The sequence below is a fragment of the Mchenga conophoros genome, linkage group LG23 (assembly GCF_057382185.1).
Source record: "Mchenga conophoros isolate Kocher_MC1m ecotype Shallow Benthic linkage group LG23, M_conophoros_male_GT1.1, whole genome shotgun sequence".
Taxonomy (NCBI): Eukaryota; Metazoa; Chordata; class Actinopteri; order Cichliformes; family Cichlidae; genus Mchenga; species Mchenga conophoros.
In genome coordinates, this window is record NC_140547.1 from 6,242,323 (window position 1) to 6,256,337 (window position 14,015).

At 40.3% G+C, this 14,015-nt stretch overlaps 1 protein-coding gene across 2 annotated transcripts in view; it reads left to right on the top strand.

Moving 5' to 3' along the window:
• ncanb (neurocan b) overlaps window positions 1-13,525 on the top strand; it is a 174,313-nt gene extending 160,788 nt beyond the window's left edge. For both annotated transcript variants that reach the window (XM_085264010.1, XM_085264009.1), the window contains exons 13-16: window positions 1,517-1,599; window positions 1,813-1,957; window positions 11,117-11,299; window positions 13,371-13,525. In XM_085264010.1, coding sequence (XP_085120136.1) covers window positions 1,517-1,599; window positions 1,813-1,957; window positions 11,117-11,299; window positions 13,371-13,507 — 548 coding nt within the window. In that variant the 3' untranslated portion in view covers window positions 13,508-13,525. The remainder of the gene's footprint in view (window positions 1-1,516; window positions 1,600-1,812; window positions 1,958-11,116; window positions 11,300-13,370) is intronic.
• Window positions 13,526-14,015: the final 490 nt, after the last annotated feature.

Below are 14,015 nucleotides of genomic sequence, written 5' to 3' on the forward strand. Positions count from 1 at the left end.
TAATGGGCCTGGTAATGATGTTAATCAGATTCACCATGATTGAAATTCCATTACATACAGTATGTGCAAGCACATGCACATGGCTGGCCTACTGCGCACAGAGACACCCACACACACACAAATGAGATTAACCCAAAACACCATTAGGGAAATATCCTTTCACACAAACAAAAATCTCATCACACGTATACCGTACACAGAAATAATATATCTCTATTAATGGTCATCATTCATCTGAGGTCAGCCAGCTCCAGGACTGTCAAGCTTGAGTCGAGCTCATGTGTGAAACCTGCACTAAGAAGAATAAGAGTACCCTGAGTTATACTACAAAGCCCTCCACTGTTTTACACCAAGGGCAGGGCTGGACTGGGACAAAAAATTGGCCTGGGCATTTTGACTAGAGACCGGCCCACCGGGTATTATATTATAGCCTCGCCTCTGTCACGCACTGACAGAGGCGAGGCTGCCGGACACTGACCACCACCAGTAGGCAACGGGTGAAGTGTCTTGCCCAAGGACACAATGACCGAGACTGTCCAAGCCGGGGCTCAAACCGGCAACCTTCCAATTACAAGGAAGGGTTTTTTTTACAGGACAGTTGGCAACTCTACTAACTAACCTTATGAATAAAATAAAGTTCACTATCATTAACATCATAGCACCCACCCAGCTGTATAGAAACTCCGTCATGCTAGCTAGTACGCAGTGCGAGTAATTGTGACTGACTATAACAATTTAGCACAACGAAAATAAACTCCACCTAAACTCGGTTTATATCTGACCCAGATAGACTGCAGGTCATAACTTCTTACCTGAAGTTCACCTGACACTCGGACCGGCGGCCGCACAAAATACCCTCTGTGCTATCCACTTGTATTGTCGGACCAAGGCACTTTTGGCTCCCCGTTTGCAACATCTGGACCAAACCTAGAACGTTTTTTGGGATGTGTGTTTGTTTTGTTTTTGAAAGAGTGTTGCGACACCAAAAGCATATGGCTTCCCTTCATCACCTCAGCAGACACTTTCACACTATCCAATGAACAGTCTGCCTCTATATAAGATCCAGCTTATTTGGTACAAACTTTCTCCACCAGGTAATGTCCTCAGAATGAGGCCAGTGCAGATAAAGTCATATGACGAGTAGTTGGCAATAGTCTCCTCTTTAGGTGCTGGATTTTCAGCACTGGTGATTAGGTGTTTTGTTGCTCCACACAACAAAGTGATCAGTTTCCCACCTGAATCAGGGTTTGTGATGTGTCACAGCCTCATGACAAATGTTTTTAAAGGATTTTTTGTGAGAAATGAGTGCGTATCATGTACTCATACAGTAAACCATAGAACAACAATTCATTCCTAACAATTTTTTTGTAGTATGTTGTAATAATTATCTATAGATGTCAAGCAATACATTGAATTGCCCCATATATGTCTTTATTGTTTATTTGTAGGTGTGGATACTGTATGTAGTGCTCTACTGTTTTCTGCATTAATTTTTTGTTTGCAATTTCTTACTCAGGTCTAAGCCATGACAACACCTGGATTGGGCTGAATGATCGGACAGTAGAAGATGATTTTCAGTGGACTGACAAGATGGACCTGGTGAGGATCCAGCTGTTTTTGTTTTGTTTTGTAGTCAGCTGATTCCAGCGTACTTAAAGCTCCTGGAGTTGCATAGCAAATTTTGATGTGGTCATTGTAGCAGCAGTCGTGATTCCCAACAAAATGTTTTCTCCACTGCCTGTAGTAAAAAAAAAGTAGCACTTTTTGCTCAAGTTTGTTTCTTTAACCTTGCCTGCTTGTGTATGTGTGCAGCAATATGAGAACTGGCGTGAAAACCAGCCAGACAACTTCTTTGCTGGAGGAGAAGACTGTGTGGTGATGATTGCTCATGAGAATGGCAAATGGAATGACGTGCCCTGCAACTACAATCTGCCCTACGTCTGCAAGAAGGGAACAGGTGAGAACAACACAGGGGGAAGAAGAGGAGAGGAGAGTTTTCTGCAACTGAAACAGTTGATAAAGATGACTGAGAAAAGAGGTGAGGAGGCAGAGAGCAGCAAGATGTAAATTGGAAAGAGGAAGAGGTTGCAAAGAGTGAGAAATGTCAGATCTGAAGTGCGAGGCAGCAAGGGATCGGACTGAAGAAGGCAGAGACAGAATGAGGATGTACAGCTCACCGCGCTTTGCTGTCAGCTCTTTAGTTTCAAATCCTGTACAGCCTTTAAAATAGAATCACAAAATAGAAAGGTGATGAAAAGTTCTTGAGACTGTGTTTTTTTTATGTAAAGCAGCTCGAAAATGCTGCACACCGTCTCTATCAAAGCACAGAGACTGACAGCGCACGTACCTTCAGGTGATTCTGAATATCCTGACTGTGTCATGCTTTACATTACACACAACTGTGTGCGGTGCAAGAGATTAAGACCAAGCCTCTTCAGTCACTCTGCATACCTTAGAGTCACACTGCTTGCGTCTTACAAGCCCTCTCTTTCTGATGTCCTGTCATCCTCCAGCATCAACTTTAACAAGTTTTCCACAAACGGCTCATGTCCTGACTCGATTTTTTCTTTACCCATGTGCTGTTTTAGTTATCATTGTATACGCTGCTACCTCTTCTTTATGTCTCCTGTTGCAGCTGTCCCATCTAAGTGTAGGCTTCTACGTGTTCCTCTGAGAGCATATTAGAGCTTATTTTTTCATACAGGTCAAACTTATGATCAAGAGCGGGTGGCTTGACATATAAATAGTGGGGGTGCAACCATACACAAAATTCACAGTTCAGTTCGATACTTTGGTGTCACGGTTCGATATTTTTTCGATACAAAAATTGTTCATGCCTTTTTAATTTGTCATTTATTAAAATTATAAATATATATTTTAACTCAAAAGTACAGTTTTTAAATGTAATGTTGCTTAAACAACAAAATAATAAAAATAATAAATCTATCTGATCGAGAAATCACTCATCTTTGGAAAAGAGAGTTTATTACAGAGAAATGGCTCTTTCCAACATAAAAGCTATACTATACACTTCTTCTGGGCTATATTCTCAGCAGCATATTAAACATATCAGGTCCCCATAAGGAGAATCATGTGCTAACGGCTGTCTAAATGACTCGGGTAAAGTTTGTAGCATGCGTGCTTGTTGTTTTTGTCTGCTTCCACTTGTCTTTGCACTAGGATGATGTCGGCGTAAATGTGCAGTCATATTCGTTGTGTTCCCACTAGTGCTGTCAGCGTTAATCTCGTTAAAATGACATTAACGCCACAACGCTGCAAATCTCTATTAACGAGTTACCACGGATCACCCCGTGCGTGGGGCTGGGCGGCGTCAACACGTTAACGAGCTAACTGCACTAACGCACTAGTTCCCACCGATTGAGCATTGCGTGGCACATCCGACATACTGTTTTACTTTTGTGACGCGCTTACCATCAGGGTCATGCTTCACATGAAAACCAAGATAGTTCCAAAGGCCAGCTCTGAATGAGGGTGGGGGAGGTTCAATTTGCCATGTTGCAACGAGCTTAGCTTCTGTCTTGCTAGCTTGCGCTGCGCTCAATGGATCTGCACTCGACAGTGCAGCCTAGGTGGAGTAGTCGAACGCAGATCCACTGAGCGCTCAACACAGACAGCTTCGTCAGAAGAAAAGTTGATAAAATAAAAAATAAAATTTGTATTGTTCGATACATATGCGTACCGAACTGAAAGCACTGTATCGAACGGTTCAATATCGATACGAGTATCGTTGCACCCCTAATAAATAGGTAAGCCAGGCTGGTTTAGAGCAATACTGGGGCACAAGAAGACACTGGAGGCTGAATTTGAAAAAAAAATTATAAATAATAATTATAACTCTAGTACTTCTTATATGTTTGCAAATCATCGATATGTTGGCTTGCTCTTTATTTCAGGTGTTAATTGCCTCTCAATCTGAGGCAATGCTTACGCTTTGCTTTAAGAAAGCATAAAGATGTCTTGTTGTTGCTTTTTTATCACACTTGATTTACTTCTAAGTTGCATTGTTACAACATCTAAAGCATTCTGATCTTCTCTGTTAGAAACGCGTTTTTTATCATGTCCCTGCGTTTCTTTTGGAGTTTTACACCTGGATTCTCTGGCCAATTTTTTTTCTTTCCCTGCTTGCCTCTGTTAGATCCTGTCACCTGCTCTTCCTACAGGCTGACTTTAAACTGATAAACCTAACATGAAAACCTCATTGATGGTCATCATATCAAATTAACCTAACCATTTGTGCTTATTTGTACCAGGTATAGAGAATTTAATATTTGTAGCCTTATGAAGAGTGTCATCATTTATCTTACAAATACTAAATGCAAAACCAGTGTGTGAAAAGTCTTCCTGATTCAACAGCTAGTAGAACCAATTCAATAGCTGGTAAGGACCAGATTGTTCTATTATTTCCTCACAGAATTGAAACGTGTACTTTCTTTTTCTCTTGATTATATGTGTTTTTTGATGGATAGACAGTTCTTTGGTTAATCTTTCCCCGGTACATGATGTGCTGGTATCTGATTGAAATGTTAAGGAATAAATGAAAAAGTGCAAAAGTGATAATTACAAAGTTGTGGCACTTCAAAAGAAAACATCTTTGTCACATTTAATTGCTTTTGGTTGAAACTTCATGTCTTTGACTGATCCTCATACTCAACAGTCTTTTTCTGTATTGTCCTTTACTCTGAGGCCTATGCAAAGGCTCTCTTACCTCTCTTACCTTAGATTTAGTTTATTTTTGTTCTTGGTTTAACTGCTGGCTTTGCTGTAGTAGAAAACAACATTTATTTCCGTAAGAGCACTATTACTTCAAAGGTTTTATGTCTCAACCACTGTTTGCCAACCGCCCTTTTTTATGCTCTGTGACTTTAATTTTGTGCAAATCATTCGTCTCACTGTCCCCCCTGTCATCTTTCCTCCCATCATTGAGTTGAGTATTATAACTTTGAGTATTCATATATGACCGTGGGAGTCTGCGGTCTTCTCAGGAGTTGGATTGAGTTGTTCTTTTCAAGTCTTTATGCGTGTTTTTGGAAAATAGCATCAGCAGATGTTGGATCAGCCAGTTGATCGTGGAGACACGTACAGAAAACAGGCTGCTGCTATATTGGTGTATCAAAGGAGAGCTGTTTCCCTTGTGAGCAAGGTGTTGCAGCACCTCTGCTGCTCACTGTCACAAGTCCCAGGCATACAGCCCACCTCTGACCTTAATCAGTCACTTACAATCACCAGCATCTTTTCATCTTTTCCCTGCTTCCCTGTCATCCTCTTTTTCACTCACTCAAGTAACCCCCATGTACTGTCTGATCGTATCAGTGGAGTTCTCAGCTCCATGCTGAGACTCATTTCTAATTACCCCAGCTCATGTGATCTGATTGTCTTCTCATCACACGAGCCAATCGGGCATCTTGATCAGCTGCTTGGGGGGTCAGTTAGGGTGGCGTGTTGTACAGATGGTGATGATTTCTTTTATTTAAGCAAAAAGACCTGATGCAGTCATCTCATAAGACAGTACAGTATTAGTACTTTGACTCTACTCATTTTACTGTACTCTATTTTTGAATTTGGGTTGGAATAGTATTTCTCATGTACTAATATTTTGTACATTTTTATAGAGGAACGTTCAGTTACCTTTTTGTCCTTCAAGGACTACTTTTTACTTTCTTACTTTGGGGCCATTTCAGAGCCTGTACTTTCCCACTTTTACTTGAGTAAAGAAGTTGCTTGAGTATTTTTAACACATTTACCTTACTACTTAGAAAGAAAGTCTGTACTTTTGCCACCTCTGTAGAAGGATATATATATCTATATCTATATAGCTCTGGCCTTTTTTACTAAAAGTGATGCTCTTTGTAGGATTGATTCAACTTGTTTCAAAATTCAGATGTAATATTTGATTGCTGGATCAACGTTATCCAAGTAAGGGATAAAGAAAAAATGGAAAAAAAGCAAAACTGATTGAGTTCAACATTTACATTTGGATTACGGTGACAAGAATGTCACACAGTCATCTGCCTCTAAGCTCTTCTAGCAAGGATGAGAAGAAATTTACCTACAACAAGACATGTAAGAATTATAAAATTATTCAGTTTTTTTATGGCTTATTACAGAGGGGGGAAATCTAATTTTGCATGACATACAGACACTGTGAGCGCGTTGGGAAATAATAGGTTGATGTCAGTGCCTTCAGCAGTTCATGTGTCCACTGGGGTGTAATATAGCCACTGTGTAATACACACAAACCTGCTATTTCTGAATTCTATTTTGTATTTGCAAGAGAAGCTTTACCAGCTTCCACCTTAGTGTGAGACCTACAAGCCTTTCAAATAATTCAAAGGAATCGATATTTATGAATTTTGCTGGAAAATAGTGCACATATTTCCAGTGTAATAATATTTGTTTCGTTTGTTTGGTCTGATGATGAGTCTAGCCATTCAGAGAGAAAATAGAAGGTAAGAAGAAGATCGCTCTCCTCGCCAACCCTTCCTGACCAAGCACAAACTTCCCCCAAGCTCCCCACAGGGACATGCCTGTAGGAACACAGCAGAAGGTCAAGGCCTGCAAGCGGCCCTCCAAGGAAATGCTGTCTGACCAAGCCAGACTGCTTACCAGCTTAAAGCTATAAGCTACTTTTTCAAATAGTCTCCTTTTAATTTAAATCAAAATGGAGAAAAAAAAATCCTACTTGCAGTTTTGTGTTATTTGCTTCTTAATATCTGTATGTTTGGGATGCACAGACTCGATTAAAACGCACATTATCTGCAGCTACACAACACTAAGGAACCCTCTGCTTCCTTATTACACTGTTATTCTCTTTTGTGTGCTTTTGCAGCTTTTTTCTATTCCCTGATGTTTTCTTAATTTGCAGTGCATTTGACCTCTCAGAGTTGGGCGTGCTCGAAACATCTCACTTAGGAGAAATTAACCTCCTAAGACCCGAACTCTTTCATGGCATGCGTTTTTAATTTCTCTATTCTATTCTATTTGGGCTGATTGGGACCTGATGAATTTAACGACATTCGTTTTAAATTTCGATAGAACAGTGGAAATATAATGTCCTCGTAAGTGGATATCAGGCCCTTGTAGAGCAACATTTAGTATTTTGGTCTAGACCAGCGGTCCCCAACCTTTTTTGCACCACGGACCGGTTTATGCCCGACAATATTTTCACGGACCGGCCTTTAAGGTGTCGCGGATAAATACAGCAAAATAAAACTAGTACCGGTACCGAAAAAAAGAAGATTTATTCATAACACACGTGAAAAGACCCAGGAAAACCGAGTTAACGATAAAAACGATAACAAAATAACGCTAAAACCGATAAAAAACCCTGAAAACCATACATTTCACACCTGAGCCTCAACTCTCGCGGCCCGGTACCAAATGACTCGGTCCGTGGCCCGGGGGTTGGGGACCACTGGTCTAGACAACCCAAAATGTGATATCCACATATGTGGACGCCAGGAGGTTAAGGATGCATCCTAGTAAGATGCATCCGAGGTCACTCCCAAAGCTTGTAGCCATAGGTGAGAGGAGGAATCGGCACATAGATCGACCGGTAAAAAATCATTTACGCTCAGCTTTGTCTTTGCCACAGCAGACAGATACTGCATCCACATTATTGCACACATTGCATCAGTCAATCTCCAACCTACTTCCCTTACTCATGAAGATCCCAAGATATTTGAATTTTCCATTAGAGGCAACAACTCTTTCCCAACCCAAAACAGTCACCCTTTTCCAACAGAGGCTGACTGCAAAAAGCAAGGAGAAGATGCTGCAACCACCAAACCTGACATTCTTCCTTGGCTGTGTGTGCCTAGAAATTCTAAACATAATCATTGGCAAAGCGCAGGCCTAGTAAAGTCCAGCCATCACTTATGGCTGGACTTTGGTTCTACAGGAATTGAATAGCCTGTGCCACTGGGCCTAACACTCCCAAAAGCCCCCCCCCCCCCCCCCCCCCCGTCACACACATACACAGGACACCCTGAAGGACGCAGTCAAATGCCTTCTCCGAGGCCACAGGTTATAAATCTAAGTGGACTTTGAATGAGATTTGTTACCTGTGGTGTATTTCTGTTTAGTGAACAACAAAACAAAACCATTATCTCAGTTGATCTGAGCAGCTGTCAGTGTTCACAAAAACAGACTTTCTTAATAAACAAAACTGAGTTTGAACATAACTCTGTGTGAGACGTACTCCCATAGTGTTGTGCAGAGAATACACACACACATTTGCACATCTCTCTGATTTGTTTTCACATGATTGCCAGTAGGTGTGCGGATGTTTTGAGGCCATAAAGGAACCAACTAGAGGAACCCAGCAGCTGTTTGCAGCTTTCCGCATGACTCACAGTGACTGCCCCCCTGCAACACAAGAAAAACGGCAAAGAAAATAACTATAGATATTTTCACAACACGCATGCAGATATACTGCGTAACTTCGTCTTAACTTCCAGTGTTGACTTAGAACAGGGATCTCGAACCTGTGGCTCTGGACCACATCCGGCTCTTTTATTGATAAATATGAGTATGAATAATGGTGATTTTACACATAGTTTTATTCATGCTGATAAGGGGAAAATAGAGAATGTAATGCTTATTGAAAAGATTTGTTTGCTTTGATTGGAAATGCTGTTAAAAACATGATCAACACAGGTCAGAGATCTGTTTATTTGATATATTATAGTTTATTTCTGTTTGAACTGTTTTAAAACTATTAGGCTTCTTTATGTTCTATTTATAATCAAAGTAGCCTCCGCTAAATTTGATATACTTGCACGAACAGCACTCAAGGGATGCAAAGCGGTCTCTACATAAAAGATTTTTTTCCCCTTCATCTCACAGCTGTTCTGTTTTATCTGTAATAAGAATCATTTAAAAAGTAAATAATTTTCATTCTGTTTTATCTGTCATTTCAAAAATACAGCAAAAACATGACATTATTTTAATGGAAATGCAAAGTTAAAGAGCCAAAATCACTGCAGCTTTTAATTATTTACACCCACGAGTAATGTTGATAGGCTAATTAATAATTAATAGGCTTCCGCAGTGATATTATTTGGGAGGAAACCTGCGTTTGATAGTAAAGTTTACTCATCCTAACCTTGAATTAATGTTACGTAGTTGTATGAGCCGTCAGACCAACCAGTCAGGTGGCAGTTGTTACATTTATCCATATTTAGTGAAGACACTGAGCAAAGTGTATTTTAGATGTTGCAATGACAAACAATGCTTCAAATATGGACTTTACTGTGAAGAAGTTTCTAAAATGATTCATTGTCATGCAAGCAAAGATGAGTCTTTTACCAATCACACGTCCTAAAACACTGAACAGGTACTTTAGGTGTTTTTTATAGGTTTTTTGATGGGCTTTTCTAAGACCCAGCATCCTTTCACTCGCAGCCCTCTACTCTTTACTATAAAAACCACCTTTTCCAGCTCCATTTCCCTTTTCTGAGTTTTTTGACGTTTTATTTTATACCTACTTCAGTGCAATCTCACTTAGCTTGTCTGCACTGTGAGAAAACTTTCAACAGCGTACATAGGTGACAGCTAATGAAAAGCTACCTTTTAGCCTTTCATTTGTGTCAAGACAGTAATAGTCTCAAGTGAGGGGGAAGTGCTTATTGCCCTTTCCATCCACAGTTTATTAAACTGTAAATGTGATGTTAAACCCTTCATCAGAGTTAATGGCATTGCTTTCCCTTATTAAGAATTTAAGAGGTATTAGGACACAGACAAGGGAATTAAGGACTGTAAACATTTTCTGATTGCTGATTAAGTCCTCTCCTGACTGGTTTGTTGCTGAACTGTGCAAATGGCATCCAAGGATGAAGTCAGGGGCCATCAAAGCTGACTTTAAGTTTCCTGTCTGAAAGGACCTCAAGCTGGGTTTCAACTCCGGGACGAAGGCAGGTTGACATAGTGGGGACTGATAGTACCAGTAATATCAGTTGGGGGTTCGAAATAGTGCTGTACTGTAGTTATATTTAACTTTATTTTTCATTAGTTGTCATAGAAATTATTAAGTTCCCCCAGTGGTAAATGGAAAAGTTTAAAACTACAGCCTGTCTATATTTTATTTAGTTAATTTAATAATTTACATAATGGATCAGATGGAGTTAATGACTAAAACCTAACCATAGTTTTTCCATTATTTTGTTTTGCATTGTATTGAAAGATAGAACTGAAGTCAGCCTCGACCACTGCAGACTGACACCCCGACGGGAGAGCTAAAAAAAATTGGTGAAGTTGTTTGAGTGCCTCCCTGAGGCTTGTCCATCCTGTCAGTCTCTGCCCAGAGTGTCAGTTCTCTGTCTGTCTCAGCTTGAGTAAACAATTTTCTGATTCTGCCTCCTCTCTTTTATGTGTCTAAAATGCTGTGTTACTTTGAATCCCACCTACTCACTCGCTGACAGACTTGGACAGACACCCTGTCCTGCAGATGCTAAATCCACAGATTGAAGCGGTTTTCAAAAAATGTTTTATCCAAGTCATAGTCATAGTGTGTGGGATGTGTTCTTAAAATCTAAAACACCATTTGGAACCATTTGTTTAAGTGAAGCACACTAATGGGGTGAATCCAGGTTCAATCCAAGTCATTACTGTTTAAAGACGACTTATTATGGTCAATTCCAGCTCCATGTTCTTCGTCTCTACTGCTTCACTGTTCCGAATAAACAAATAAAATAAAATGTTTTAATTTCTTTTCCCTCCATTTGACGCAACTTTCTTTTGATTGAACTTCCTCTTAAAAATAAGGATTGAATCGCAGGTAGGGGGTTTTTGTGATCCCACTCAGAGCTGTGTGCCTAAGAGGAACGTATTAAGGATATCTCTTCTCACTGGTGTCATACAGAGCCAAGGGAATAAAAATAGCCTGAAACCGAACATTCAGAGGACTCTGAAGCCTGAGATTGTTGCTCATAGGGATCACTTGAGCTGATCACGTCAGAGAATAACAAGGAAAACAATGATAAGAACCTTTTAAGAATCTTATTTGATTAATAAATACTAATGACACAGCAAGAATTGTAAGTAATTACGATAAAAATAACTAACCTCATTAATATTCTGTCTTTCTCTGTCTCTATAGTGCTTTGCGGGGCCCCTCCAACTGTGGATAATGCCTTCCTGATTGGTCGGAAGCGTACCCACTATGACATCCACTCAGTAGTGCGTTACCAGTGCGCCGATGGCTTCCTGCAGCGGCACGTGCCCACTGCTAAGTGTCGTGCTAACGGCAAATGGGACCGACCTAAAATCATCTGCATAAAATGTGAGTGTTAACAAAGAGAATATGGCTGCTTGGTAAACAGCAAGACTTACAGAATTTTTTAGGTCATTTTCACATTTCTGTTTTGTTTTTTTTAATCATTATTAATATTTTTAGCATGCACACCAAAAAAGACTGAACCCCAAACATCAACAGCCCCCAGGAGCTGCTGTCACTTTGTGTATTCTCGGGCTTTCCATCCCCGCTCTCATTATTGATAATTGCAGTTTTTAGTCCCTTGGGCTTGCTTAGAAGTCGCAGGGTGTCCTTTGAAGTGTTTCGTGCTCGAGGTAGTTTTTTTTCCACTTTTCCTTTGTAGACTTTTTCAAAACTAATTCTAACAGGTTGAAGCTTCATGTAAATCAACACACGTGCAAGAAAGAAAGAAAGGTCCAGTGATTTACTGAAAGATCTGCAAACAAATACAGGAAATGCAGTATATGATGCAAAAATAGCGGTTATGCAGTTTTAATGTGTTTGAGTCAATATTTGGTGTAACCACCTTTATTCCTCAACACAGCCTGAACTCTATTAGCCAGCTTTCTTGTAATTTCTTTAAATAGTAATAACTCTCCAGGATTCTTGAAGGACATTTAAAGCTCCTTTTTGGATGTTGGATGCTTCAGTAAACAGTAGATGAATCAGTTAAACGGCACGGTGCATTTTTCAGGTCCTGTATCAGGTCTTTGCTGGATTCTTCCTATTTCTTAAGGACCTGGCCTTCATATACTATTGTTTCACAATTTTTAGACGTGAGAGTTTTTCTTTGTACTCCACTTGTTTAATTTCCTCAACTTTTTAAGAACATACTGACAGGTTTCCAGCTAAAGCTCTTTGAAAGTCACTTTTTTGGTCCAACAAAACTTGAATTTTTATTTTTGGAATTTTATGTAGATTAAACTAAAGAAGTAGGGACAGGTTACATGCCGCTTGTAACAAAGTGTGTCTGAAATTGTCATTTAAAATTGGATCTTTGTTAAGTTGCGTGTTGTGTGTAGACACATCACCGATTCATCCCTCGAGTTAAGTGTCTTTTTCTGCTTGAATGATTAATAGGTCAGTGTTAAGTGGTTTGATAAACAAAAGCGCAGTCCTCTAAAAATGGTCAAGTACAAGACAACACTGAAAATTAAAGAAAATACAGTCAATATCTAAAGAAAATCTTTGGTAGACGTTCATTAAGCGCTGAAAATTACAGCTACAACTTTAAAACGGCTCAAGTGGCTCAAAACTTTTCCACAGTACTGTTGTTTTGCACATGTAAAACATCTGCACAAAATAATCCTGCACAGATGGTGATAGTGATGACATTGTGGTGATATTGCACTTGCTGCCGGGTATTTCTAAAACAGCACAGAAAATCAGTTTCTTTCACTGAATACCTTATCTTATAACATAAACTTTACTTTTATCAATTTTTAAACTGCTCACACTAACCGCGACAGAATATACCAACTTGATGTCATAACTTTTCACCATAATTTTCTCTTCCTCATAGGCCGGTTGATCTATATGAAATATTCAACAAACTGAGCCTTGTATTTCACTTCACTTTGCTCACAGTGTGACAGTAATGATGAAATACTGAAATAATGTAACTTCTGTTCAAAGCGATAAAGATTCCTTTGCTTATGACTCTTTATCTTTGGACAGAGTTGTTTTTATGGCCCAGAGTTATGATGTTGTTATCATTCATTGCAGACGACATTTCTTTGTTGCCAAACCCAGAAAGGGACGGAGCAATCTAATTTGGCAGTACACACCAGGAACAAGCTTATACCGAGGCAGTGAGTGGGTGGCTAGCTCATTGTGCCCTTGCTAAAGGCACCCAGTCTACTCAATGAGAGATAAAACAGATTCCCTCAGTGTGGTGGAAACAGTTAAACCATCTGCACATTTTGACCTTCCTGCGTTTTGATCCGTTCTCTCGCATCTTACCTGGTTTCAAAAACTTCTGATGCTTGCCAGTGATTCATCTCCCGCTTGCATCACTTTTCTACCCTTCACTTTCATCTCATTACATACTGAATTACTCCTTTAATACTTCTCTCTTCCACTTTGGTTGTTCCTCCAGCCCGGCGAGCTCACCGTTACCGGCGCCACCACCACAAGACCAGGAGAGAGCGCAGAAAGCACAAGAGGCACAGCCACAGAGAGGGAGGCCACCACGGCAGAGAGGGAGGCCAGGGTCACAACCACGCCCGCTTCTGAACCAAAAAAAAACATCATCCCCCCCCCCCCCCCCCCCCCCCTTTTTCTCCTCTGCTGCCAGCTGCAGTTTGCCTGTCTCCCTGTCGTCCCCATTTCCCCAAACAGTTCTTCACAATAACAGCCCAAAACTCTCTGACCAAGCCGCCTCCCTCCGGCCTTGTCCCGCACTGCATTGTCCTGCCCTTAGCTCTCCAAGTCAGCCTGTATCATAGTCAACTGCATCAACAGGACAATAATAAATCCCTTTGTACTCTTTTTACTTTCCTTTCTCGGTCCGACGTTCTGGTCATACCCTTGCTGTCTCTTACCTACCTTCTTTCTTGACCCACTTACTCTTCCCTCGAGCTCAACGATGACCTGAAACATGGGGCTACGCTGACCTGTTTTTAAAAAAAAAAATCTTTGAGAGCCACACTGAACATTCTTCAGAGAGAAGTTCCTAAATAGGGATTACATCATTGAATTTGCTGTATCAAAATCAGACGAGTCAAGGAAGACGTGTTGTTGA